A 27,907-nucleotide genomic window follows, 5' to 3' on the forward strand; every position below is an offset into this window, starting at 1 on the left:
CACGTGAAGACTAATCCCAGGTTTACCATGAGTGTTAACAAACAAATAAACAAGATGGAATTGGATCATATGGAAAACTACAGGTCAGGAGGTCACGAGCACACCTATGAACTTGAGCAGGTACAATAAGAGCTTCTGGAGCACACAGGGTTATCTGAAGGGTTGCCAGATATACACTTTTTAAGCAAGTACAGTGACAGCACCAGACATTAGGGGTCTTAAGCGGATACTCCCCTTCCGTCAGCTGCATGTTGGTCATCATGCGCTTGACTAAGCATATTTAGTGCAATGCTTCAAAATGTTATTACTTTGCTATGAAATTGCGATTGGAATGTTCACATTTTCAAACGCACCCAATTATATTGTGTGTGTGTGTGTGTGTGTGTGAGCGTGTGTGTGTGCGTGCGTGTGTGTGAGCGCCATAGAAAGACGAAAGAAGAAAGAAAGAAGGGAACAAGAGAGGTGGGAGAGAGATTGTTTGCTACAACATAATGTATGTGTGGTTTGAGATGTTTACTCTCAGCCCCTGAGGCGTGTTGACACAAAGTAAAAGCACTGAAACCGGTTCTTCAAAAATGAAAAAAAATGGAATAAAGCAGCGTACTGAACACGGGTCTTTTCGAAAAGGGAATAAAACATAGTTGAAACTGCGTTAAAACCTAGCAGTAGAAAATTATTTGCAAGTAGATCAAGACCACCTCAGTAATTAACATTCACACGGAACCAGTTGTTCAGAATAAAGTTTGTGTTCGGCCGTGAGAAGCAACGTGAGCATTCAAATAAAAACTGCTTTTCTGGCCTGATCCTTTAAAAGTGTGTGTGTGTGTGTGTGTGTGTGTGTGTGTGCGTGCGTGTGCGTGCGTGTGCGTGTGTGTGTCAACGCGCTTTCCGCTTTCCTCGGTGGAAAAGGATCTAATGGGCGCACTAAGCCCCCTGGGAGCCGGAGGAGCAGCCCGCAGCGGGGGAGCGGGGCCCCGACGCAGGGGCCCTGGTGCGAAAACACAAGACAGACGGTGCGTTGTCACTGGGAGTACACAGCAGATTACACACCGCTAATTAGAACAGCGACTAACTGCTGCGGTCTAATGCCCCACGGAACACGAGGTGGGACACACACACACACACACGCACACCCTACACGAAGACCTCGATCAGAGCGTAACTTGATCCAAATCAATCAATACATAAATAATAATAAATAAAAAAAACAAGGCAAGAAAAATCACATTTTATTTGAAGCATTAAATAGATAAATCAACAAATAAATAGATTGATTGATAAATAAATGAATGGATAGATAAATAAATGAGAGTACAGTCTTGGCCTTTCGTCATCTGTAGTTAACTGATGTACGTCAGAGGTCGATCAGCTCAACCGAACGTTTTGGGGGAAAAAACGACTTAACGAAGAAAAACTCCGTAAAAGTGCGAACCGTGTTTTACGCGCTGTGGACTTTTGTTGTTGTTGTTGTTGTTGTTGTTGTTGTTGTTGTTGTTGTTGTTTTGTTTTCAGGCCGGGTCCGAGCAGGTTTACCGTCACGCCGCGTCACGTAAACCACGACAAAAATCAAAACAAACCAACGCGAACGAGGCGAACGTCGTGAAACACGCAGCTCGTCGAACCTTCACGACGTGTTTCGTCCACGGCACCGGGCGGGTGCGTCGTTGCCACGGCAACGGGCTCCACCGAAAAGGCTCGCGGGCGCAACAGTTCGCCGGTGCGCCGCCGGATCAAAGCGCCTGGCGCGCGGCGGCGGCGGCCACGGACGGATTACGTCACGTGGAGGTGTCGAAGGGCGAGCGCGAGACGAGGCGGCGGCTCGGGGGGAAATAACGGCGACATGCGCGAGGCCAACGGTGCTGCGGGGCTGGTACTCACCGGGGCCCGCGGGGAAGGTGCTCATCCTCCCAAAGAGTTTCCAAAAAAAAGGAAAAGGTGGAGGCGCCGAGGTGGTGCACAATCCGCTCGCGCTCCCGCGGACCAGGCTTAATGCGCGCGAGAACGGCGGCTAATTCCCTGACGGTTCCGGCGTGTGGAGGAGGAGGAGGAGGAAGAGGTGGAGGAGGAGGAGGAGGGGGGGAGAGGAGGAGGAGGAAGAGGGGGGGAGGAGGTGGAGGAGGAGGAGGAGGAAGAGGTGGAGGAGGAGGAGGAGGGGGGGAGAGGAGGAGGAGGAAGAGGGGGGGAGGAGGTGGAGGAGGAGGAAGAGGAGGAGGGGGGGGAAGAGGTGGAGGAGGAAGAGGAGGGGGGGGAGGAGGAAGAGGTGGAGGAGGAGGGGGGGGGAGAGGAAGAGGAGGAGGAAGAGGTGGAGGAGGAGGAGGAGGGGGGGGGAGAGGAGGAGGAAGAGGAGGAGGAGGGGGAAGAGGTGGAGGAGGAAGAGGAGGGGGGGAGGAGGAGGAAGAGGTGGGGGGGGAGGAGGAGGTGGAGGAAGAGGAGGAGGAGGAAGGGGGGAAGAGGGGGGAAGGGGTGGAGGAGGGGGGAGGAAGAGGAGGAAGAGGTGGAGGAGGAGGAAGAGGGGGGAGGAGGAAGAGGAGGAGGAGGTGGAGGAGAAGGAAGAGGGGGGAAGAGGTGGAGGACGGAGGAGGAAGAGGTGGAGGAGGGGGGGAGAGGAGGAGGAGGAAGGGGAGGAGGAGGAGGAAGAGGTGGAGGAGGAGGAGGAGGGGGGGAGAGGAGGAGGAGGAAGAGGGGGGGGGGGGGTGGAGGAGGAGGAAGAGGAGGAGGGGGGGAAGAGGTGGAGGAGGAAGAGGAGGGGGGGAGGAGGAGGAAGAGGTGGGGGGGGGGAGGAGGTGGAGGAAGAGGAGGAGGAGGAAGGGGGGAAGAGGGGGGAAGGGGTGGAGGAGGGGGGAGGAAGAGGAGGAAGAGGTGGAGGAGGAGGAAGAGGGGGGAGGAGGAAGAGGAGGAGGAGAAGGAAGAGGGGGGAAGAGGTGGAGGAGGGAGGAGGAAGAGGTGGAGGAGGAGGAAGAGGGGGGAGGAGGAAGAGGAGGAAGAGGAGGGGGGAGAGGAGGAGGAGGAAGAGGTGGAGGAGGAAGAGGAGGGGGGGAAGAGGTGGGGGGGGAGAGGAGGAGGTGGAGGAAGAGGAGGAGGAGGAAGGGGGGAAGAGGAGAAGGAAGAGGGGGGGGAGAGGTGGAGGAGGGGGGAGGAAGAGGGGAGGGAGGAGGAAGAGGTGGAGGAGGAGGAGGAGGAGGAGGAGGAGAAGGAGGAGGAAGAAGTGGAGGAGGAAGAGGAGGAGGAGGAGGAAGAAGAGGGGAAGAGGTGGAGGAAGAGGAGGAGGAGGAAGGGGGGAAGAGGTGGAGGAGGGGGAGGAAGATGGGGAGAAGGAGGAGGAAGAGGAGGTGGAGGAAGAGGTGGAGGAGAAGGAAGAGGGGGGAAGAGGTGGAGGAGGAGGAGGAGGAGTAGGAAGAGGAGGATGAGGAAGAGGAGGAGGGGGGGGGGAGTAGGAGGAGGAAGAGGTGGAGGAGGAGGAGGAGGAAGCTACAGGTTGCATTATTTAAAGTGTAATCCATGACATTGTGTTGTTCAAAATAACTAAAACATAAAAACATCCATGATTTGATCCTTGATCTGGTGCTTCCTGATGAAAACCACATTCTGTGCATTTGCCTTCTGCACATGCTCAGCTCTGTGCCGTGTCCGCTGCTGGTGGCGGGGTCCGCCTCCCCAGGCCAGGATGCGCCGACGGTGCGTTTGAACCTGTTGAAACCAGGAGCTCGTCGGCATCAGAACATACTGGAAGAACGTGCCCTCGGATGAAACGACACGCGCACCGCCTCCAGCCACGGAACACGACAACAAACACCAACCCCAACGTCGCCGAGAGAACAGGAAGTGACCACGTCGGAGGGAAGAGCGGATGTTGCAGATTTGAATGGAGTTCTGGACACAGACAATCGCGCAGATTTTCGCTTTAAAGTGCCACTTTGCCTCCCCTCCCGAAAAACACAGCCAGGAGAAAATGACCTCGGATTACCAGGGACCACTTCCGGAATTTTCACAGAACAAAAAAAACAGGATCTCTTTACATAACTTTGTTGGATACTTTAAATGTTTATTATTATTATTATTGTTGTTGTTGTTGTTATTATTATTATAAGTGTACTGCATGCATGTTTGGTTACACACACAAGTTCTACAATCTCTCTCTCTCTCGCTCTGGCTGGCTCGCTCTAGGTGCAGTGTTTGGACAGGCAGTCGCAGGCCGTCACCGACAGGAGGGTGTGGTGGGCGACGGTGCCGTTGGAGCAGAGCACGGGGACGCTGAGCGGCTCCGTGTCCACGGCTGCACAGCACACGCACTCCTGCTCCACGCCGCCCGTCTCCAGCGAGTAGATGGACTTACTGCGGCACTTCCCCTGAAACATGAGGAGCCACGTGAAGGAGCTGCTGCTGCTGCTGGTGGTGGTGGTGGTGGTGGTGGTGGTGGTGGTGGTGGTGTTGTGGAGGAAGGAAATCTCCAGTTGTTGTTTTGTTTTTTTTGTTTTGTTTTTTTTACCTAAGCCTAAGATTTTGGGAGTCAACCCCAGTGCAAATCATCAGAACCTTGTTAGACTGATCCAGTATTGAGACAAGAGCTTCAGCCAACTGCTAAAGAATTTCCATGTGATTTTAATGTTCAGTTACTTTGAGCACTGGGAGCAAGGGCTGTACCAATACAATTCATCCTTCAGCATAATTATGAATATAAAGTACCCTAGAGGTTAAAGAATACCAGAGCTCTCCTTTAATCCCTAACACTTAAAGTAAAAAAAAAAAAAAAGCTTTCCGGAGTGACCTGAACAGGCATGATCCTGATGTGTGTGTGTGTGTGTGTGTGTGCGAAAATTAAAATGGTTATTTATATAGAACCGAGACACAGACACAATGTGTTTCACAATAAAATAAAAATATATGAAGTCAATCAAATAAAAAAAGCCGATGCTGACACACTACAAAGGCGGAAATTAAAGTTATAAATGCCTGCAAAGGTGTTGAGAGAGGGCAGTGTGTGTGTGTGTGTGTGTGTGTGTGGGGGGGGGTCGTCTCTCACCTCACAATAGTTTAATTCCAGCTTGTTTTCTGACTGGCAGTCGCCCACTCTGATGTAATTGAGCGTTCCGGGCGTCTTTCTGCACTCTGGCTCCGTGCCTTTGACACACATCACAAGCGTTACAGTACATGTATAACAACACACATCACACAGAACTCACACACACTCTCCCCAAAACCCCCCGACTCCCTACTCACACATCTCACAGCAGCTGGTTCCGATCTGACTGACTTTCCCCTGAGGCCAGAGAAAAGGAGAAGGAACGTATGAGACATTAAGAAGAACCAATCGTCTCACACACACACACACACACACACACACACACACACACACGGTGGCTGGTGAAATGAGGTCCCTGCATTTGACCATCCTGGCTTGTCCTCCCTCCGGGGGGCAGCCAGGAGCAGTGGGCAGCGTACAGCGACGCTCCCAGGGACCAACTACAAGTGTCCATCGCTGGTCAGACAACGATGTTGTGCATGTTTTTGGTGTTTTTGGGGTCCATGCTGACGTTACATGGAGGAAACCCCATGTGAGCACGGGGAGAACATGCAAACTCCACACAGAAAGACCCCTCATGGGGAGATGACCCACCGGAGCGCCGTGCCCACAGCGCCTCAGACGGGAATCAAACCCAGGACCTTCTTGCTGTGAGGCAGCAGTGCAATGCACTGTGCCACCGTACCCACCCCCCCACACCACGCACACCCCATTTGGGCAGGGAGACAGGTCGGCGGGTTCATCTTAGGGATGGTTTCTGGGTCTTACTCCCTGGTCCAGGCAGGCTTGTCTGTCAAAGGGAAGGCAGGTGGTCACTCTGGTGTGGAACACCAGGTCTCCATTCATGTTCAGGCCACATGTGTACAGGTTGCAGCCATCTTGACGAGTCGTGTTGACCTGCAGAGAAAGTGAAAGAATTGTAGAATGAAATGTATGTGTTTGTGTGCCTGTGCGTGTGCGTGTGCGTGTGCGTGCGTGTGCGTGTGCGTGTGTGTGTGTGCGTGCGTGTGTTAAAGGGTTTAGCAGTGTTTATACCAACAGGGCAGATTTCCTTTGGACAGGACACAGACCTGCAGAGTGAGGATGTGTCCGTTTGGCCTTGGCACGACACAGGCTGTGGCCACACAGCGACCGCAGCAGGTGTCTGGCTCCCGTTCCAGAGCGTGGCCCTGGGACAGCCACGGGCAGAGGAGGACGTCGAGGTGAGTGAAGGAGGACAGCGACAAGCGGGGAACCAGAAGAACGAGAAGGTGTGTGGGAGCAGAACGTTTTGGAAAAGACAAAGTGGCGACAAGACGACTTACTGGAGCAGAAAGGATCAGGACGCCTCACAGAGAATGACTGGGTCACAATGAAAGGATTGGAAACTGAGATGATGACGATTCGGGTGATTTGGAACACAGATGATGATGATGATGATGGTGATGGTGGTGATGGTGATGATGGTGATGGTGATGATGGAGGGCGTGGCAGCAGGGTGATGGGGAGGGGTACCTCAGGGCAGGTGGGACAGCGCATGCTCCTGCAGGACAGTCTGTATTTCCTCACGGCCCCCTCCTCCACGGAGCACTCGCAGTGTGTACACGCATCCACCATCATCCTCTCCCCGACCTACACATCCCAAAATGAATAAAAAACACACAAAATGAAGGGGAAGGATACCTCCATAAAAAATATCAATGAATTAGAAATATTCGTTTTTCAATCAGAAATGATTCACTGGACAAAAGGAGACCAAATATGAATAATTTATTATAATCTTCTTCCCGAGCCATGACATAATGTTCATGATGATTTATCTGTCTGTCTGTCTGTCTGTCTGTCTGTCTGTCTGTCTGTCTGTCTTAAAGTCGTATGACTTACTCCAATCACAGTGTGGTTGCGGACACACGCTTCCATGGGAACTGTAGAAAGAAATAGCACAGAGGAGATTAGGTGTGATTGAATTACTAAGAGCATAATAAACTTAGGCTTTCTAAGGTCATCTCCCATAAACACAAATACCCAGCTCTGATGCCAAGGAGAGAGCCCTCTGCTGGTGGAAACGTGGAACTGCATCTTACTAAACTTCTACCTTGTGAATGTGTGTGTGTGGAGGAGGCAGAGGGTGTGTGTGTGTGTGCGTGCGTGCGTGCGTGCGTGCGTGTGTGTGTGCTTACTGCATTGGCATCGGGGGCAGCAGTCGGTGGTGTCACAGCGTAACTCCGTTCCCAGGGGGCAGGTGGGTGTCTCCATCGGTGAGCAGCTGATGTTGGATGTGGTGACAAACACCTCATCGTTCATCCTCACACACCTGGACAAGACGCACTCCTCCCCTGGGGACTGCCACACCTCACCCACCTGTGGAAATGTGGATTGAACACAGGAAAACACGGAATCTTACGTGTATTGCAGTGCACAAATAGTTTTTTGTTTATTCAGAACGTTGGTTCTCATCCTTGACCAATTACTGTTATTCTATCCATCCAGGTGATTCATTTAAATAATTTGGCATTCCAGGTTAGCATGGCTAGAATGAAAACCACTATTTTTTCTGAATAGCAACGAATCCCTTTTTATTATAATCGAACTTGAACACAATTTTCTTTGTTTAAAGGACCATTTTATGTTACAGAGCTCTGTTTGCAGATGTTTTTTTAATGATTTGGGATGCAGCTGCCTCCACGGCCTCCACACATACTTGTCTGAAACGCCTCCCGATCAGCGTGTCGCCTCGTAATTCTCCTTGTGTCTCCATGCAGCTGGTCTTCCTGCACTTCCCACAGCACTCCCCCTGTGATGGCCCGTACGACGAGCCCTGGAACACAAAAAAGCCTTTAATTAATCATTCATAATCCAAGCAGTGCGACGTGCTGCAGTGTGTGTGTGTGTGTGTGTGTGTGTGTGTGTGTGTGTGTGTGTGTGTGTGTGTGTGTGTGTGCGTGCGTGCGTGTGCGTGTCTCACCAGGGGGCAGTTCCGGTCGCAGACAGGCGGGGTGCACTGAGCGATGTGCAGCGCTGTGTTTTGGTCCCGTAGCTGCGTGCAGCTGCACTTTTGGCATCCCTCATCCCACTGGCTCCCCACAGGGTACACCACACCACCCACTACACACACCTGACCACAGTACGATGATACCAGGTTAGTCTAGTTCAATTAATGGTAGGTAGATGTAGTGAATGCTTAGTATAAGTAATTAATGGTAGGTAGATGTAGTTAATGCTTAGTATAAGTAATTAATGGTAGGTATAGTTCAAGTTCAAGTTCAAGAGATTATTTGTCACATACATATACATAGGGTCATACATATGTGCAGTGAAATGTCATGACACCCGGTGAATACGCACAATAAGCTCTATAAGCTCTTAAAATACAAAAAAATACCAAAATGTGCGTAATCGACAGAAGGTGCTCGCCCAGGCAGCTGCAAGGGGAGGCGCCACAATCGCGATTCTGGATTCTATAATTATATAATTCCCAGGTCACAGTTCGCAAAATATAATTACTGAAAACGATATATTCAAATTGTAATTATAAATATATGAATATATATATATATGACTATATATAATGTAACATATACTTTATTATAAATATTAGACTACATATATATTAGTGATTAAAATAATTATTGATGCGCAAAAACAAATATCCATGTATTATGGGGAATTGTATACATACATATCATTAATATATGTATGAGAGAATAGTTCGCAAAATATTTTTTTAGTAAAACTTTATCTTAGAAATATTATTATAAGATAGGTAGGTATTGGTTAGTATAAGTATTTAATTTTAGGTAGATGTAGTTAATGCTTAGTATAAGTAATTAATGTTAGGTATAGGTAGGTATTGGTTAGTATAAGTAATTAATGGTAGGTAGATGTAGTTAATGGTTAGTATAAGTAATTAATGGTAGGTAGATGTAGTTAATGGTTAGTATAAGTAATTAATGGTAGGTATAGGTAGGTATTGGTTAGTATAAGTAATTAATGGAAGGGTAGATGTAGTTAATGGTTAGTATAAGTAATTAATGGTAGGTATAGGTAGGCAATGGTTAGTATAAGTAATTAATGGTAGGTAGATGTAGTTAATGCTTAGTATAAGTAATTAATGGTAGGTATAGGTAGGTATTGGTTAGTATAAGTAATTAATGGTAGGTATAGGTAGATATTGGTTAGTATGAGTAATTAATGGTAGGTATAGGTAGGTATTGGTTAGTATAAGTAATTAATGGTAGGTATAGGTAGGTATTGGTTAGTATGAGTAATTAATGGTAGGTATAGGTAGGTATTGGTTAGTATAAGTAATTAATGGTAGGTATAGGTAGGTATTGGTTAGTATGAGTAATTAATGGTAGGTATAGGTAGGTATTGGTTAGTATAAGTAATTAATGGTAGGTATAAGTAGGTATTGGTTGGTCTGGTTACAAACCTTGTCTGGAAGGCAGCTCGTCTCCGTGCAGCCGCAGTCGTTAGTGGAGGAGGACGAGGTGAAGCCAGGAGGACAGGAGTGTGTGGAGTTCTGGCAGTCACACACACATTCAAACACATCGCAGCACTCTGTCTTCCTGACTGAGAGCTTCCTGTGGCTCGGACAAGAAGGAGGCGCTTGGAGGGAACATTCTTCCTTCTTGCAGACTAAAAGAGAGAGATTTCATATGCACGTGTGCGTTTAATGTATGAGTGCAGGATAAAGCAAAGTGAGCGTAGCTGAAATAGCGTTTGCCAAAGTGCCTGTGGGACTTACCACACTCATGCCGAGGCTGACACTCCCCGGGGTTCTTCAGCACCACTTGCTGTCCGTCCTTGCAGCGGGGAACCTCTGGAACATCGCACCTTGCCAGGTCACACACTAGAGGGTTACAGTGAGTGGCACATGTTTTGTGTTGGATGTCGTCCAATGAAGACGTCCTTTGTGAAAAACATTTTTTGATTCAAAATTGCAGCAAATAAAAATTAAAGAATAGCAACAACAAAAAAAAAAAAAATGAATTTAAGTAGTGAATCAAAGGAGGACACTTTGTGCCTAATCACCATCAGGTATCATTGCAAAATCAACTTAAGTCAACATCTGCGACACCTTGATGAGGAGTTACTTGGTATATGGTCTTGGATGTTGGAGACATTTGGGAGAGCCAGTAATCGTACATTTTGGTTATCAAGAAGGAATACATCTGGGATATAAAAAAATAAATAATAGTTGACCACAGAAGAAGGGCCATCATCTCCAGCAACCACTTTGTAATACACACAGAATACGATGAAGTCCTGGCCTCCTTCTGATTTTTGATGAAGCAGTCACTGGATAACAACATATATAGCTTTTGACTAAAGCGTTATTTCAATAAATCTCGACATTATTACAGTATATGTGTTTTAGTACATACCACACTTATACTCGGGGCAGCACTTGGAGTCCCTCTTCTCAACTGGGATCTCACAAGGTCCACAAACTGGAGCTACACACAAGCAATGTAAGAGTATTTCTTGATAGTGCGGTCACAGACAGTGTGGAGTGAAAGAGTTGTGAATTCTGTGGTAGAATGGTGTGATTTGAGGTCCTTGCCTTTGACGTCAACGCAGGGCCGCGCCGTGCAGTTGATGTGTTGCTGCTCCAAACACATGCAGATCAAACACGGATTCTCCTCTGGAACCCAGCTCTGCATGTACTGTGTCATAAACAAAAGTCTGCATCAGCACTAGGTGGCAGTCACGGCACGCGCCCGCTCAACTGGACCTTCTGCGTGACAGGAAGTTTTTAACGTCACACAAACGACCACACTCACAGGGTGTGTGTGCCCGCGCTGGTCGACACACTGGCTGCATGACTCTGGTGACACACAACCCCCGCGGTGCGAAACCGTCCCTCCTGGACAGAAACAGCCCTCGGTGGGTGTATCCATGCAAGATGACTCATTACGCCTGGCGAGCGCCCAGTCGCCTCGCCGCGGCCGCACGCTGCCGCAGTCCTCCACGCACCCCACTCGACAGGCCTCGTACTCCATGGAGCTGGGGCACGGCATCGCTGTCACGAGCGGAGCAGAAAACAGTGTTTGCCGCGCCGTGCTATATACTTCCAGGTCACTGTGTTTGTCCACGGCTCGGATTAGGCCTTCAAAGTTCCAGAGTACACAACAAGAGCATAAATCCCAAAAAGGGGAACAGACTCACGGCACAGGTGAGGGCTCCTCCAATCCACGCACACGCCGCTCTGTCTGCAGAGCTGAGCGTAGGTGGAAATGACCTCGCACACGTCGGACGCCTCACAGGCCTGCTCCTCGCACTTGGAGAGAAACACCTGGATGGGCAAGTGCGGGTGACACGGTTCGAAAACCCCCGAGCGAAGGGCCTGGCACCCGAGCGTCGCCCCGGACACACACACCGGCTGCCGCCTCGGCAAACACAAGCCGACGCCGCCGGACGCCGTCCAGTCGGAGATGAACGCCTGCTGGTCGGTGGTTAAGCTGCCGTTACGCAAAGAGAGCTCATTCATGTTTTCCTCCCGACATGCACCTGGGAGAGAAATGGCAGGAGGGAGAGAGAGAGAGGTGGAGAGGAGGGCAAATCATGTTTAACAAATAACAAACATAAAGGTAGGGACTGGAAATATTTGATATTGGGACGGATCCGTCTGCGTTGCTGCCTCATTCTGGCGACGTATGGGACAGAAGGTACGTTACCGCAGAGTCCAGCCGTGTGGTGGGCGGTGGAGGAGCTGAGCAGTCTGATGGTGAACTCGTTGTTTTGTGGCGCAAAGGACAGGTGGAAGCCGCCCGCTAATTTCAGCTCCAAAATCACTCCCCCATAACGCATCACCTCCAGACCGTCGCGCCACCACGGCAGAGCCAGCACCTCGCCGTCGAGCACCGCCTGCTCGCGCACAGCGTATCCACACAAACACATGGGGGCGGTTAGTACTGTACCCCAACAAGGAGCATGTACTATGATGGGCGATTTCCGAAACCATGCGAGCATAAGATACACACTCGTCATCTTACCGTCATGTCATCTTTCAGCATCAGTTTAGACTTCCCAGAGGTCACCTCCATTGCCTTCATGCAGATCTGGCTGTGCATGGCCGAATCCTGACAAGAGCCGGTATGGAGTCTGACCTCTGACCCCACCCCAGTGCCACCGGTGAGGGTGAGAAGTGTGTAGGAACAAAGGCCTTCCCCATCCAGCCGCAGAGCCATGCTGTTAAATCTTACCACATGATTGGTGGAGCTGCCCATGCACACACCTGTCGGAACGCACAAGGTGAGACAGGCAGCAAGGGGTTAATCTGAGCTTCAGAATTCTTTGTTCGGTAAAAGTTTGTCTTTCTGTGTGCCTGTCTATCTCCCAAGAAACACCCCGTCACTGACTTTAAAACTGTAAAATTTATGAAACTGTGACCGACAAATATTTAGCCATATTAGCATTTAGAATCTGCACAACTCAATCAATGGAACGTTCATTATTCACAGACATGGAAGACGTAGGCAGAATGAGGCGGCAGAATTAGCGTGACTCATTTGAAAACGTTCTGGGTGAATGAGTAATCGCTTTGGTGCAGTGTCCGCATCCCCCTTTCCCCTGCGCTTTTGTCGAGGTCGGTTGGAGAGATAGGAGGACGGGGACACACGCTTAAAATGGGGGGGAATTATCCTGTGAGGAGGTATCTGCTCCATATGTGGTGCACTCACACTGGCACTCCCAGTGACAGCCACAAGTCTCCTCCACCTTGACAGCTGGCAGGCTGTTTCCACAGGCGGGAGGTTCCAGTCTGTCACAGTTCACCCTGTGGCTCTGCATTGTCATTTGTCTGTTCGGGAGACACATGACGGAGTGGCAGCCGTCCTCAAGCAGCCACGTCTCGCCGGGCTTCAGCAAAAAAAAAAAAAAAAAAGCAATTCATGGAAAAAGTAACTTTGACTGTTTTATAAAACTTGCGAAAAAACATTTTTTCAAAAAGTGTAAAACTTGAGCCACCTTTCTCTGATGCCCTTCATCATCAACACATACTCCCGGTGGACCAGCTGCAAAGTGACATTCAATAACGTTAGCTATTGCAAAACACTTGAAAGCATATGTGCTTGTGTGTACTTACATGTGTGTGGGTGTGTGCGTGTGTGTGCTTGTGTGTTCGTTTGTGTGCTTGTGTGTGCTTGTGTGTGCGTGTGTGTGCTTGTGTGTGCTTGTATGTGTGTGTGTGTGTGTGTGTGTGTGTGTGTGTGTGTGTGTGTGTGTGTGTGTGCTTGTGTGTGTGCATGTACGTGCGCCCTCACACCTCTGCAGATTCTCTCTGTGTAACCCTGGTCTAGGGTCAGCAGCATCAGCAACTGATCCATGCTGTTCAGGTGAAGAGTGTTGTCTTGGTTGCCGTGGCTACCGAGCACCCCCAGCTCACCCCTGTCGTAACCTGTGCCCACCCCAATGGGGAATACTGACACACCTGCGGAAAAGAGATGGTCAAATACGGGACGGGATGGCCCAGGTGACAATGGAGCTCTAATGTGTTTGGTTCCAAATGAGTCATGTTGAGAGTTGAAACCCCTTGCCTGCCGCCATTGCCTCATTAGCGGCCTCTCGGACATCGTCTGTTGACCTGTCAGTCACCAGCATCACCACGGTCTTGGCCACGCCCGCTCTACCGCCGCTCGCAGGTGAGATTGCCGTGTGAATTGCATATCGCAGCGCAGAGCCTGGACCGCAAAGAGAGCAGAGATTGTGTGTGTGAGTGGCGCGTGGTGTGTATGTGTGTGTGTGTGTGTGTGTGTGTGTGTGTGTGTGTGTGTGTGTGTGTGTGTGTGTGCGTGTGTGTGTATCCATTACCTAGTGCAGGGGCGGCAGTAGTCCTGCTGTGTATGTTCTCTATCACATTCAACAGTTTTGATTGACTCTGCACATCCTTCCATGAGACCTCTGTAGTGCTGCTGTCACCATACTGAACCACACTCACTTTGGTGGCGTTCTTCCCTGTGGATGACCAAATGTTTGTTTACTGAAGAGGTTCTGTACCATCAGATAACGACATGACTTGTTCTAAAAAATAAATGATAGTGTGTCACACCTATGTCAGCATTTTTTACAAAGGCTTTGACAAACGTCTTCATGTCCTCAAACTGTCCACCAGATTTCAACAGGAACAGCACATCCATGGGCTTCTCACACGGCACTGTTCAAAGATACATTCACAGGCGTTTATTACTTACATAACCAAATTACTAATTTAAACCTTGTGTAGCGTGTGTGTATGTATGTACCGGAGGTTGGTAGAGTGGGGTGCACAACAAGGGGTGGGAGTGTCTGAGAGCGGATTGTGGCGCGTGTGATGTCGACGACACGTCGGACCTCGTACTTCAGCCGGTTGTAGTCGTCCACCATTATAGGGTGGTGGGGGGCGCTGATCGGCAGCAGATCAGTCTCGTGAACCTTTGGCCCAACCCCGATGGGGTAGATGTGTGTGTAGGTGGTTGTTGACGTGGGGCGTGTCACTGTGTCTGTAGGCGGGTTCTCCGTCACCAGGAAGACCAGCTGCGGAGGGGTGGGACCGGTCGGAGGACGTTCTGTGTCCCACTCTTGGTAGGTGGTGGTGACGGCAGCCCCTGTGTTTGTTTTGGAACCACCCCTCCAACGAATCTCCCTCAGACGTTGCAGCAACAGAGTCTTTTTCTGCCACAGCTCCCAATTTTTGATCTCCACGGTGACGCTCACCGAGTACTGGATCACGGTGATGCGCACTGACTCCTTCTCCTCAATCAGCTGCGTGATGACCTGCTCCAGGAACTGGAGCGACTTGTTAAAGTTGTCTTGGCCTACCGAATCAGAGCCCTCGATGATGAACGTCACGTCTTTAAACGGAGGGGCGGAGGAGGGCTTCAGGGTGACTGGAGAGTGGCCAGGAGGCGAGGTGGGTGTTGGGGTGTTGGGGCGATGGGGTTGTGTGGGATTGGGTTCCAGGCGGGGAGGCTGAATTGTGGTCGTCGTACCCGGGCCAGGTTTCCCCTTTGTGGGCTCGGCTGGCGGAGGTTTCCCTTCAGGCTCAAGCCCTAAGGTGCAGAGGTAATCGGTCAGCTCCAAAAGCTGGTTGTGCAGCTCCCCCGTGCTGCTGAGCACATAGGCCCTGTTGTCCGGGTTGGCTTTGGTGATTTCGTTTATCTGCCCCATGTTAACACCGGGGCCCAGGGCCACTGTCAGGGTGGTTATGGTCTTCTTACGCAACATCTTCACCGTGCCGCGGAACGGGCGAGGATTGGGACTGGCAGTCAGGATGATGGCAACCCGGCCTGCATGGTCGCGCTTGTTCTTATCGTAGATGTTTATAGCAAGGTATTTCACAGCCTCATCCAAGAAGGCTGCATCTCCTCCTGTATAATGGAGCTCGCGCACTGTCTTCTTGAACAGCCACTTCTGAACCTGTGGGCAGGAAATAAAAAAATGCAATGTAAAGCTGGATCTGTAGAGCTGATTCTGTGTTCTGCTCACCGTAGCCTGTGCTGTGCTATGCTGTACTCTTTATGTTCATGTATCGGTGTCTGTGTCGATTGAGGGCGTCTCTATCTACCTGCAAGTCATATGTTTTGACCCCAGAGTGATACAGCAGGACTGTGGCCCGAGTGTGAGCCGATCCCATCCGGAAGCGTTCCACCACACCCAGGATGAACTCTTTGACCGTCTGGAACTCGTCCTCGCCAAGCGCTGCCGAACCATCCAAAAGGAACGCCAGGTCCATGGCGCGGTCGCAGGTCCCCTCGGGCATCACGGTGGAGAAGGGGGGGATTGTCGCGGTGGCCGATCCAGGGGTCGGTGTGGGGGTGGTGGAGGAGTAGAGGGAGGTACAATCCTCACAGCCGAGGGTGTTGTTCTCACAGTGACTGCAGCAAACACAAACATTCGCATTTAAATGCAAAAAAATATAATACTTACACTTTCATCAAATATTTCCAAAATTATTTCCATCAAGAAAAAACATGAAATGCCTGGTGGAGGAAGTAATACCATATTTTGCAGTGAGCGGGATCGTCGTAGTTGAGGATGACCTTGTTGCCGTGGGAGATTCTCTGCCCCTCATGGATACACACTTGGCATTGGGACGGCTCCACACAACGCATGGCCACCTCGTCCAACAGCTGGCCTAAATAAAGGTGTACAAGTAAAGGGATTATCTTGAGATGTCATGTTGGAATGTCTTCAGAATCAATGACTGAAATTGTTTTTTTTATTAGTGCAAATGCATACTGTGAGATGAAAACCTCATAAATCTAATTATTACAGTTTTTATTTAAGCTGAGTGTCTTGCCATCAGCATTTGATGACCCTAAAAGTAAGTATTCTAATTAATATTGTATCTCTTTTCCTTGCTAAAATTGAGTTTTTGGGGAAAAAGGAGGTTTTCATAGGATAGATATGTGGGGTATATGTGTGTGTAGATTGGATACCTGGTGGACAGGAGGCGTGGCAGCCCTCCACGCAGGTGACTGGGCAGTGCAGGGGCTCTGGGTGTTGGCAGGTGAGTGGACATGCAGAGCCGCAGGTGTTGTACTTCCACTGGCACAGCTCTTCCCCTAAACCTGGACCTCTGTGGTTGAGCTCCTCACAGCTCATAGCTGCCAGGCGAAGAGGCATATAGAGCATTTAATTATCACTATGCATAATCAATGATTTGTTCAGCTCTTACGTTTAATCAGTGTTCTACTTCAATTTACATTTTACTTCAATTGGATTATATCTGTACACGCATTCTTTTTTTTATTATTACTTTGCTGCTTTATTCTATGTTTTTTGTCTAAGAGGATGTGACAATACTCTTCTACCTTCATAAAAAATCTGTCTGTGTGTTTGGGCCAAGCAACTGGTATAACAGTAAACATTTCACTTCACTTATGTGTCTTCATACTCCCACTTCTGCTGACAGGAAGCTGAACTTGTGCAACACCCTTCACTCAGGGCTCCGACAGGAAGCTGTTCCACCTACAGCTACATTCCCTCAAAAGGCAGCTTCTGGGCTTTTGACCAGTGCTTCTCTCTCAGTCACTCCTAAAACACGCCTCATCACGATAGGGTTGACCTTGTGGAGCTGGCTTGCCTGTGTATCTCGGCAGAGCTCAAAATCTGGAAAATCACTTCTCAAGAAACATTTGGAAATCACTTCTTAAAACGTAATCATCGTAGTGTTTTTTTTTTTTCACATTATCTTTTATCTGATTTGTTTTACTCTGTTTTTATTTTGGTTTGTATTCTCTCCTTATACAATAATAAAAATATTGATAATAATTATTACAGTAATAACAGCTATGATGATGATGATGATTATCATTATTAAAATTATGACTATTGTTATTATTATCATTATTATTACTGTCATTGTTGTTGTTTGTTGTTATTGCAACTATGGCTACAGAATAAGAGGTGTCTCCAGACTTACGACAAAGGTCATTGGACCTCCAGCTGATGGAAACGCCTCTTTCAGAACAGGCCTGGGCGTACGCTGCCACAACGTCACAGAAGCAGACGCAGTCGCCCACCGACGGACAGGAGCAGGCCGCCTCCACGCACATCTCCACGTACGGCTCGGCATCCACCTGGCAACAAAAAAGGTCTTTCTCGTTGGGCTGGATGGGTGAAATGCTGATGCCTCTGTGATCTGTGGCAACGTGTCCACACCGACCTGGCTGTTGCATTCCCTGAAGACGGGGCCCGTGAGCAATCGACACGATTGCTCCACCGTCACCAGCTTCTCAGAGTTGTCACTGCAGGGAGATGGAAGCTGCAAACCCATAAGCATGTGCAACACACACACACACACACACACACACACACACACACACACACACAGACGGATAAACTGAGTAAAAAAGACACATTAATACAGCCTACATTCCAAATGAATGGGAGGAAATGCAAGATGGTTGGAATGGTGTCCATTGGGCCATATATCTTCTAAGAAAGTGGTTCTCAAAATGGGGTCCGTGGACCCCCAGGGGTCCCCCAAGAGGTTCCAGGGCATTACCAGAAAAATGAATAATAGTTCAACATCACCATCAATTTCATTTACAATACGTTAAATAATTAAGATTAATTAATCTTAGATTACTACGATTATCAAGGTCATTTGTTTTTGCCCACTTTTCCACTTATTCTTATTTATATATCTTGAAAAATGTATTTCTGCGTATGTATTTCTACTTTCCTGGTAAGTAAGTAAGTAAACGCTACTGCTCACCTCGGTAACATCGGCACAGCTCGGTTTGACCTTCCAGGAGTTTCCAAAATGGCCGGAGTCGACCTCCAGTTGGTTGTTGCTGCTCATTAAGTCGTTGTTGACGTTCCCATCAAAGTTACCGCAGAGACCACACAAGCGTCCCTGCAAAGAACAGGAAATACAGTATAACATACAGTGCAGAGCGATGTGAATTATTTAGAGTTAATCACTCAAATGCTTCCAGCTTTTTCTGGAAGCATTTATTCTTCAAGGCAGTGAATTCATTACCCTGTATGTGGCAGAGATGTGAACCAGGAGGTGCGTGCCCCCGTCCCAGCTGATGGAGATGTGTTTCCCCAGTAGCAGGATGTAGAACTGACCCGAACGGACAATCTCCACCTCTGTGCCCTGCCGCACCGGCTCCTTCATCCGCACCTATATATGAACGTTCAGTGTGGTTAAGGAACCCTTACAATGGACCAACAATTGTTTTTCAACTATCGGTGTTCCAGGATGGGTGCCACCACCACCTCTGGTCTGCTTGGCTGACCGCACCAGTCCAGCCTTTGCCCTTCGCCTTTGATGCAGTTGCCATACCAGGTGGTGGAGCGCATTCACAATCCTCCTCCCGTCTTTTGTGTTCTTTATTTCAAAAGTTTTTTCTAACTCTGCACTGATGTTCTCAGTGATCAGTCCGTTTGACAAACCCTCAATTCAAGCACTGCGTTGTAAATATTCGTGGCGTGTTTATGTGTTCAGTTGTTACCTCTCTGTGCTGCATCGTGATCAGCCCCCCCTGGTAGTAGACGGTGATGGCTTTGGCACAGCGATGTCCCACAATTCCACAGGCCTCGTTTTCTACCAACACACGGAACAAGCCGTCCTCCCCATTGCACATGTCCTGCGCAGAAATAGGTTGATCAATTCAGTAGGACAAAGGCGGCAAGAATGATTGGTTTACATTGTCTGTGTTGGTATCAATTTTTGGGTCCCTCTCTCTCTCTCTCTCTCTCGCTCACCTGCACCAAGACATACTGGCAGAGTCCGGGGAATGAATACTTGAGGCCGTCGAAAGTGATGTAATGCCCCTCGCCGACGGTGCGACACAATCCATCACACACCTTTGTGGTACAGTGCCACTTCCTGTTGTCACACACACTGCACACACAATTTCCTTTTAGGTAAATGCTGTGCAGTTGTCCACTTGGTCTTAGCGCACACAGACAGACAGACGCTTACCAGGTGTTGCAGTCCATAGCGATGGTCTGTCCTGGAGCATGGGGCCTGTTGTTATGGTAACAGGGACACTGCGCCACTGGAATGCACTCTCTCTGGTGGCGGACCTGAAATCAATCGGTTAATGAGTAGGTCTTCTGAAACTGCAAATGCATACGCACACATTTAGAGGGTCACATGCACACAGACCCACACGTGCACACGCCATCGGCACGTGAACCCTCACCGTGCCGGGGGGGCAGAGGCAGCCGGGAATGCAGGCGAGGCTGAGGCAGGGCAGCTCCACGTTCTGGCAGGTCCTGGCACACTCCAGGCCTTTCTCTCCGGGTTCACACTGCACACGGGTCAGTGGAGCAGGGCAGGGGGCCGACCGCCGCTCTATGTAAAGATGGATCAAACCACAGGTTTTTAGTCTGAGAAGATGGAAAGAAATGAAGCCGCACATTTGCTTTTAGTCATTTTTTCTAAAGCAAAGGTACTGGGAGATACTGTCTTACAACTGGTATATCCACTGGTTTCTAAGCCTCGCCGACCTGAGCAGGCCTGGGTCGTAGCTCCGACCAAGATCCTGGGCCTCACTCCCTAATGGCTAAAATATATTCTGATATAACCTGGCCTCTTCAGTACCCACTCTGTACTAGAACACATGTCATATGTGTTGGACATTGAGATTGAGTAATGGTTAGAGTAACTCTTCACTAGGTAGTGAATATGTGCATTATATGGTTTTAAAGTTTCTTGCTATTCACTTAAAGACACATTTTCATTTCCATATAAAGTACTGACACGGTACAACAACAACAGAGCCTCCATGGAATGCACCACTTACATAAAAATACAAACAACTAGACTTTTTATACAATGAACAATTTAAGTATAGATGACTCCACCTCTGGATGGTGTAAAGTCATCGTCGTAGAAGAGGTCGGACAACATGGCGTTGCTCGCGTCACTGGAGCTGCAGTGCATGGACCCCTTCTCACAATAGCTACAGAGAAATTTACACCAACAGAAAACAAAGCAGAAAGATGAAGAGATATCAATAAAGATTATTGCGCACGCACGCACACACACACACACACCAAACACACACACACACACACACACACACACACACACACACACACACACACACACACACACACACACACACCAGCATGATCACAGAGAGACTGACCAAATGCTGTTGTGATCGGCGTAGACATCGTTGGGCTGGTAGAGCTGCCCGTCGTGCAGGCAGGTGCAGTGCTCCGCCGTCACACACTCTCCTGAGTCGCTGAGGAACTGCCCCGGGGGGCAGAAACACCCCTCCTCACACACTCTCTCCCCCTCACAGTCCGGCTCGGCCCCTGACAGGGAGCGACAGGTTCGATCGCACATACTCCCGCAGGCCTGGTACACTTGGCCTCCGGTGCATTCCAATTCTGCCATGTGTGAAAATAAAAACAAAATGAATGAATGAATGAATAAAGTATGTAGTTATGTGTATTTCTTTGTGCGTGTGTCCATTTGTGTGTGTGTGTGTGTGTGTGTGTGTGTGTGTGTGTGTGTGTGTGTGTGTGTGTGTGTGGTGATTCACAACACACCACAGAGCGAAGGGGACCTCCAGCTGAGCAGCACGCCCCTGGCGGAGCAGGCGGCGGCGTAGGCGGACAGGGCGGAGCAGAGGCACTCCTCTCCGTCGACACAGGCGCAGACGTCGTAGCGACAGAACCTCTGGAAGGGACCCGGGTTCACCAGGAAGTGACACGGGCTGAACAACTCTGACATCATTGCTGAACATGCCTCCTCAGCGAAATGCACTACAAAGAAATGAGAAACAAAAGAAGCAGAGGATAAGAGGTGTGTGTGTGTGTGTGTGTGTGTTTGTGTGTGTGTGTGTGTGTGTGTGTGTGTGTGTGTGTGTGTGTGTGTGTGTGTGTGTGTGTGTGTTTGTGTGTGTGTGTCTGCGTGTGTGTGTACCTCTCTTGGGGTTAACGGCACACGGGTCAGTCTCAGGTCTTTGGCTGGATTCACAGTCTCCGTTGATCCTCCAGGACTGGCTGAACGCTTGAGGCCCGGCCTCTACCAATCCAGCACCAGACAGGAAGTCATCGCCTTGGTTTCCATTGTAGTTCCCACAGAGACCACAGGTGCGTCCGGCCCACGTCTGCCCAAGCTGGAGATGTGGCCAAAAAAAACAAAAAAACAAAAAAACAGCCAAAATGTCAAATTCATGCTTCTTCACTTGCATTAAAAAAAAAATAAAAACAGTTGATATGACGTGCTGATCAATCGTACCGACCTTTAAGAGAACTCGTCCTCGTCCGTCCCAGTCCAGACGAAGATCATCTCCAAACTTTACGCGCACAGAAGACTGAACAGACCTCTGGATACGCAGCTGACCTTTAAAAATGAACGCAACAGGGGAAGCCACATCAGCCTTCAAAAAACGCTCAACTCCGTGTAAATCTTCATCGCGTCATAATTTTGCGCCTCCAACACCGTACCATGGTGCATTGGGGTTTGGATGTCCATGCCGTTGACAGAGACCATCCCTCCATGCTTCAGCTTCACAGTCATGTCCTCCAGCGTGGAGAGGCTGAGCGTGACTGAGCGCGTGCACACGGCGTCCTGGTCGTCTGCACACTAAAGCACGGCATTGACACGTCACGTCACTGAACGAAGGAGCGCTTACAATGCAGCGTTCCCGAGGCCGCTCACCTGCACGTTTTCGATGATGACGGAAAACTCCCCCTCGGCACAGTCCCCAGCCAGCAGGTACTGGCACTGGCCAGTGAACGTGAAGAACTTGTTGTCAAAGGTCTTGAAGTGAGACTGGCCCATCACCAAACACTCGCCTACACACAGAGAACGCAGGATGGAAACGGAGGTTTTCAGGAGGGCTTTCCCAGCGCTCATTTGCGAGGAATAAACTATCTTCATGTTCTTTGTCTTTATCTTTCTCACCTGGACAGCCTTCATTGGAACATTCCCAGGAGCCGTGACGGCACACACTGGCAGAAATGAGGGTGGGAATTTAGTTCGCCTGTTGGACGCATGCGAGCAAATACCTACGTGTGTACAAAATATGAGTTTTGCATTTTGCGATGCACGTGTGCCATCATATGTAGGATTGTAGCCTCACCAGGTGTTACAGTCCTGGGAGATACTGGACCCCGGTGGAAAGTGTCGGCCCATGTGCACACAGGAGCACTGGGACTGCTCGACACAGCGGTTACCATCCAACACCTTCCCCACTGAAACAAATCAACAGACAGACACGTGGTGTTCCTGTGGTAGCGACGTGAGTGAGTGCAACAGAGGCACAGAGGCACAGGCACTGCACAGAAAAGCTCTGGGATAATTTCTTTCTGGAGTTAGACAATAATCCTTGATGGAGTATAACCTGTGCTTTCATTCCCAGAAAAGGGCGTTACTTTAACTCTGGGCTGGAGTTTATGCTGTGTTCACTCAAAGTGAGTGGATTGTGACTCCCAGGGAGTTTATTTCAAAGACCAGAATTTGCTGTGTGATAACCAGTGTAAATTTTAGTAAATTGAACCCTCCACTCTTGTGGCGTGAGGCCTGGGCCTGCATAATCATTTCTCTCATAGGTCAGAGAGAAACAAAACCAGGGATAACTTGTTGGCCTCTAATGAGTGTTGAAATAAGCACAGCTGCAAAGCTTGCCCGGCCGTGTGTGTGTTGGTGCTCGGCGATGAACCTGGCGAGCAAAGAGAGCAGAGAGAGTCTTCAATCAAGGAGGAAGAGAGGAAGCGTAATGAAGGAATACCATACATGGACACGTGCAGCCATCCACACACTCCTCCTTGCAGACCTCCTGGATGTTGAGGCTCTGGCAGGTTGTCGAGCACGACTTGCTGCATTCACTGTACTGCATTCCAATGGGACACTTGGGAGCTGTGGATGAGTTCACACGTTCACACGCACGAAGAAAATCAAACACACGGCGACACGTAGCCACACACACACACACAGACACCTCCAAGCACAAATATTGGCTTTATGAGTGCGTTCTGGACAGCCGAGAAGTGATCTCTTTGGCGCCTGACTCACAGCACTGACTCTCGTCCAGCCAGCCGTGCAGGAGCATTCCGTGCACGTGGCACGTGCGCGCGTACTCCAGTAAGATGGGACAGTGGCAGTCTGGACGCTCCTGCCGTCCACAGTGACACGCCTCCTCCTCGCACAGCGTCAGGAAGGACTCAGGGGAAACCAGGTGGGCACAGTGCAGAAACACACTGGAGGTGCGTAGTACACTGCAGCTCGACAGGACCTACACACACACACACACACGCACGCACGCACACACACACACGCACGCACGCACGCACGCACGCACGCACGCACACAAATGTTGGGTTTATTTGGAGAGGATTAATGGGTTCCCACAATTTAATGGAATTTAACGAGTCCAATGACTTTTTGGCCTTTGTGAAGTTGACATCATAATGAGTCAGGCTCCTAAACTCTATTTTCAAGGAGAGCGTCCCTCCGGTCAAAGATGCTCAATTTAACATCATGAGTGCTGCAGCCTAAAAGGAGCCCCATTGCAAATCAGTAGAGGAGAAAAAAAATGAAATGAAAAGGATTGTGCAGTGAAATAGAAGAGATCATAGACAAGACAAGAGACCTGGAAGCTTGACGTTGTGAAGAACGTCAGATGCACAACATTATCAATTTTTTTCCTGACTAAATATTTTCCGATCAAAGGAATCTAACCATGTTTTTTTTCTGTGTGTGTGCATGTGTGTGTGTGGGCGTATGTCCTTGTGTGTGCGTGTGCGTGTGTGTGTGTGTGTGAGAACCACTCACCGCAGCAGTCTCCACAGTGCTATTGCAGGACAGACTGGGAGGAGTCACACGACGGCAAGACTGCCCCGCCCCTTTCACCGCCCAGGAGTTTGCAAAGTCATAACTGTCCTCGGTCAGGAATCCTGGAATCGACGGCACCGCACAAACAGCCGTGACTGACAGATTTCTCTGCTTCATCTCATTCCAACCGCCCCTTCTCTCTTTCTCTCTGGCTTTGTTTCTCCTTTTTTTATCGTTTTTCCTGTTGTGAACTGCCAGCCTTCCTGCTTCTGAGTACTTATGACTCAGAGCACTTCCTGAATTCCAGTACTGAGGCCAAATCTCTGCCCCTGTCACACACTCCCACACACACACACACACACGCACGCACACACACACACACACACACACACACACACACACACACACACACACACACATAAACACGCTCTCACACACGTTTCAAACAGCGCGCTGCGTGCAGGTACCTTCTTGAGCGGTGTATTCGTCTGCTGACACAGAGTTGAAGTTGCCGCACAGTCCACAGGTGCCGTTGGCGTGGCGTCTGGCCAGAGTCAGGGCGACGTTGCCCGCGCTGTCCACGGTGACGGTGAAGCCGAACTCCTCGCTCCAGAGCTTGTGGAAGCCGAGCTCTGTGCCCGCAAACACCGCGTGGGACGCGTACGGCATGGAAAGCCTGTGGAGGCACATGGGGACACGCGCTCCGTGACACGTAGTTGCAAAAAAGACACGTTGGGATGGTCACCGGGAACGACCCTCCCGCACATTCATATACTCTACCTTTTCTCCCCTTGGGTGAGTTGTCCGTCGACGGACAGGCGCAGCTCAAACGCGTCGCTGAGAAACAGAGTGACTCCGGTCCTTTTCCCATCAACAAAGTCACCTGCAGATCCAACGCACAGTTACCGCACTGCTTTTATTTTGTTTGTTTCTACCAGAGGAAATCATAATGGAAGATGAAAATATGGCTGATTCGGTAGAACGAGACAAGCCAGACTAAAAGTTCACTCCCTCATGCAATATCCCACAATGAACAGGTTTGTTTTGTGGTTGCGCCTATCGGTCTCACCCAGCAGAGTAAAGGATCGGCGGTGGCAGTCCCCGGCCAGCAGGTAGCTGCAGTCTCCGGGAAACTCATACAAAGCTCCGTCAAACGTGTGGACGTGGTCCCGTCCGAAAAGGCTGCATCGACCGGACATGCCCGCCGCACAAGCTAGATTGAAGACAAAGAGAATTTGATATACAGTGTCTGCAAAACGAACTTAAGAACGGTCTATACATCAGCTTAGTTATTTGCTCTGTCTTGTCAGTGAAGAACGACTGCATGATCCTCACCGGTCAGATGCAAGAGAACCACCAGTCCTCGCCAGCTACCCTGCATGAACACCTAATACACAAACACAGAAATATGACCTCCATGAACAACAACAACAACAACAACACCACCAACAACAGCAGCAATTATCATCACGGTCGTTATCATCATCATCACAATCATCCCATGTCTAACTACTCTCCACTGTGAAACAACGTGTCGGTCTCTAAGAATCACCCAAGACTCCCATGCCTGTTCCTCCCACGCAAGCAAAAATACCTTCATGGCTCCGGACACGGCTCCAGTCCAGTCCAGTCCAGGACAGGACAGGACAGGACAGTCTGTCAGAAAAAGGTAAAGAATCCAAAGCAGAGAAGATCAGTCCAACAGGTCTCACTGGCAGAACATTCACCTCTCAGGGCATCACCATCCAACAATGCCCTTGTTTCCCTCAAACACGACGCTGAGCAAAGACAAATGTGAGAACGCTGATAGCTGTTTTAAAGGAGGAGGAATACCCCCTCCCGACCCCCTATGTACGTACGTGTGTGTGTGTGTGTGTGTGTGGGGGGGTGTGTTCTCTCCGGTGTGGCGTTCCATGGAATGGGTTGTTGAACCACCACCCCTCCCGCTCTGCCAGGTTAAGCCGAGACATCCACCACTTACTACACCCACACGGCCTTCCACTGCAGGACAATGCCAGGATGTGCCCGCTGATCGCCTGGCTGAGTGATTAGTCTAGTCTACACATATGCATGAGAATCGGTGCCAACCCAAACATCTCATGGGGGAAAACACCAATGCAAGGGCTATCTCACGACGTACACTGGTGCCCTCCTATCAGCAACACAAACACATGACTCACCCGTAATTATACTGTATATCTCACGCACACAAGTGGCTTATCTGTGGTGTCAGCGATAGCTCGCAGATCAGGAAGGTTGGGTAAGATTTCCCTTTTTATTGCATTCTCATAGACAGTGAAATCCAGATCTGAAGAAAGTGGTGTAATACCCCTCAGTCTTATGAATTCAGTTTTTAATTTATGAACTGACAGCTGAAATCATTGACCTTGTATCTGAGAAGCCTACTAAGACCTTAACTCGGGAGCAACCGTCAACTATATCAGCATCCAGGGTCTTCATGGGTCAGCATAATAATTCAAACACTAAATATCGCTAAATATCAGGGTATAGCCGACAGTATGTGAAATCATCATAGCCAAAATGGTGACGCTCAGTTTCGTACAGAACATACCAAAAATGGCAAAATAAGTGAAAAAGTAAAGCAAAATGTTACGAAAATATAAACACAGAGAGGGATCTGCTATAATCAGTATTTATAACGAGTGCAATAGGCAATTAGCACCAAGAAGATTGTGCAAACAGTAATAACTATGTATTATGTTCATTTAAGTAACACTATGTCAAAGTGCATTCAACAACACAATCCTTTGCATATTTCACTCGTGTGTTGGATTCAAAGCAGAATCTTTGAGGAAGCGCGTTCCTTGTAGTGCGGCCAGGCGCGCTTCTTTTCAGACACATTACGTCATTGCACTAGTCGAGGTGCAGGAGCCATGACGTCTATTAAGGATTTATGATGGCTGGCTGCTGCAGCCCGGAGCCAGTGGCTTTTTGATGTCACCTATTGATATTTTACATTTTTATTCTATTATTATTATGTTTATTATATGTATCTATGATATGGTTATCCTATTTTTTTACATTTATTTGTATTTTCATTTATTTGTATAGTTGTATTGTTTATATCTATTTATTTTTATTTTTACATTATATAATTATTGTATAATATTTTATGGTTTTAGTATTTTATGTTATTTATGGTATATTATCTGTATGAATAATATAAATATTATTTTTTTTAATTTTTTATATTTCCATTATCCATTATCTATACCGCTTATCCTCGTGGGGTCGCGGGGGCTGGAGCCAATCCCAGGACAGGTCGCCAGTCTATCACAGGGCCCACATGCAGAGATGTTATTTATATGTTGTTATATGTATGACTTATGTATATGTATGTGACAAATAATCTCTTGAACTTGAACTTGAACTATATCACTCCGCAAGAGACAAGAGAGAGAAAGAAAAAAAGAAAGAAAGAAAGAAAGAAAGAAAGACAGAAAACTGATAAAACTACATGTTTAATATGTTAAATGTTTCATAAATTGTTTAACAATATGTTTACAAAAATGTTTCATAACATGTTTAAAAATATGTTTAATAATACGTTGAAAAACATGTTTCATAACATGTTTAATGATACGTTGAAAAACATGTTTCATAACATGTTTAATAGTATTTTTAATAACATGTTTCATAACATGTTTAAT

The 27,907-nt window shown here is 48.7% G+C and overlaps 1 protein-coding gene across 1 annotated transcript; it reads right to left on the reverse strand.

Annotated features, from left to right (window-relative positions):
• Positions 1-4,030: 4,030 nt before the first annotated feature.
• Positions 4,031-25,993, reverse strand: vwf (von Willebrand factor). Its single transcript, XM_080002453.1, has 53 exons — positions 25,831-25,993; positions 25,572-25,623; positions 25,306-25,449; positions 25,017-25,119; positions 24,704-24,912; positions 24,237-24,358; positions 23,478-23,697; positions 23,199-23,321; positions 22,546-22,657; positions 22,368-22,414; positions 22,122-22,258; positions 21,908-22,046; positions 21,703-21,803; positions 21,381-21,576; positions 21,005-21,220; positions 20,596-20,842; positions 20,309-20,406; positions 19,645-19,796; positions 19,422-19,525; positions 19,202-19,340; positions 18,949-19,083; positions 18,471-18,617; positions 18,204-18,344; positions 17,649-17,747; positions 17,406-17,562; positions 16,420-16,587; positions 15,980-16,115; positions 15,546-15,855; positions 14,245-15,397; positions 14,052-14,156; positions 13,814-13,957; positions 13,540-13,683; positions 13,269-13,433; positions 12,971-13,017; positions 12,685-12,862; positions 11,998-12,239; positions 11,680-11,869; positions 11,171-11,512; positions 10,786-11,024; positions 10,566-10,668; positions 10,387-10,458; positions 9,747-9,851; positions 9,432-9,637; positions 7,965-8,114; positions 7,701-7,817; positions 7,180-7,360; positions 6,884-6,924; positions 6,515-6,631; positions 6,091-6,189; positions 5,789-5,917; positions 5,218-5,257; positions 5,021-5,118; positions 4,031-4,346 (listed from the first exon to the last, which is right to left on the reverse strand). The coding sequence occupies exons 1-53, from the start codon at positions 25,834-25,836 to the stop codon at positions 4,161-4,163; spliced, it is 8,553 nt and encodes a 2,850-aa protein (XP_079858579.1). The 5' UTR covers positions 25,837-25,993; the 3' UTR covers positions 4,031-4,160.
• Positions 25,994-27,907: the final 1,914 nt, after the last annotated feature.

This window comes from Zeus faber (assembly GCF_960531495.2).
Source record: "Zeus faber genome assembly, chromosome: 6".
NCBI lineage: Eukaryota > Metazoa > Chordata > Actinopteri > Zeiformes > Zeidae > Zeus > Zeus faber.

Bases quoted from the DNA above. Each gene is read 5' to 3' on its own strand.
- vwf (XM_080002453.1), bottom strand. The intron at 23,322-23,477 runs GTGAGTCAGGCG...ACTCATCCACAG, and splicing joins GCTGGACGAGAGTCAGTGCT to CTCCCAAGTGTCCCATTGGA. The intron at 13,018-13,268 runs GTGTGAGGGCGC...GTCACTTTGCAG, and splicing joins CACAGAGAGAATCTGCAGAG to CTGGTCCACCGGGAGTATGT.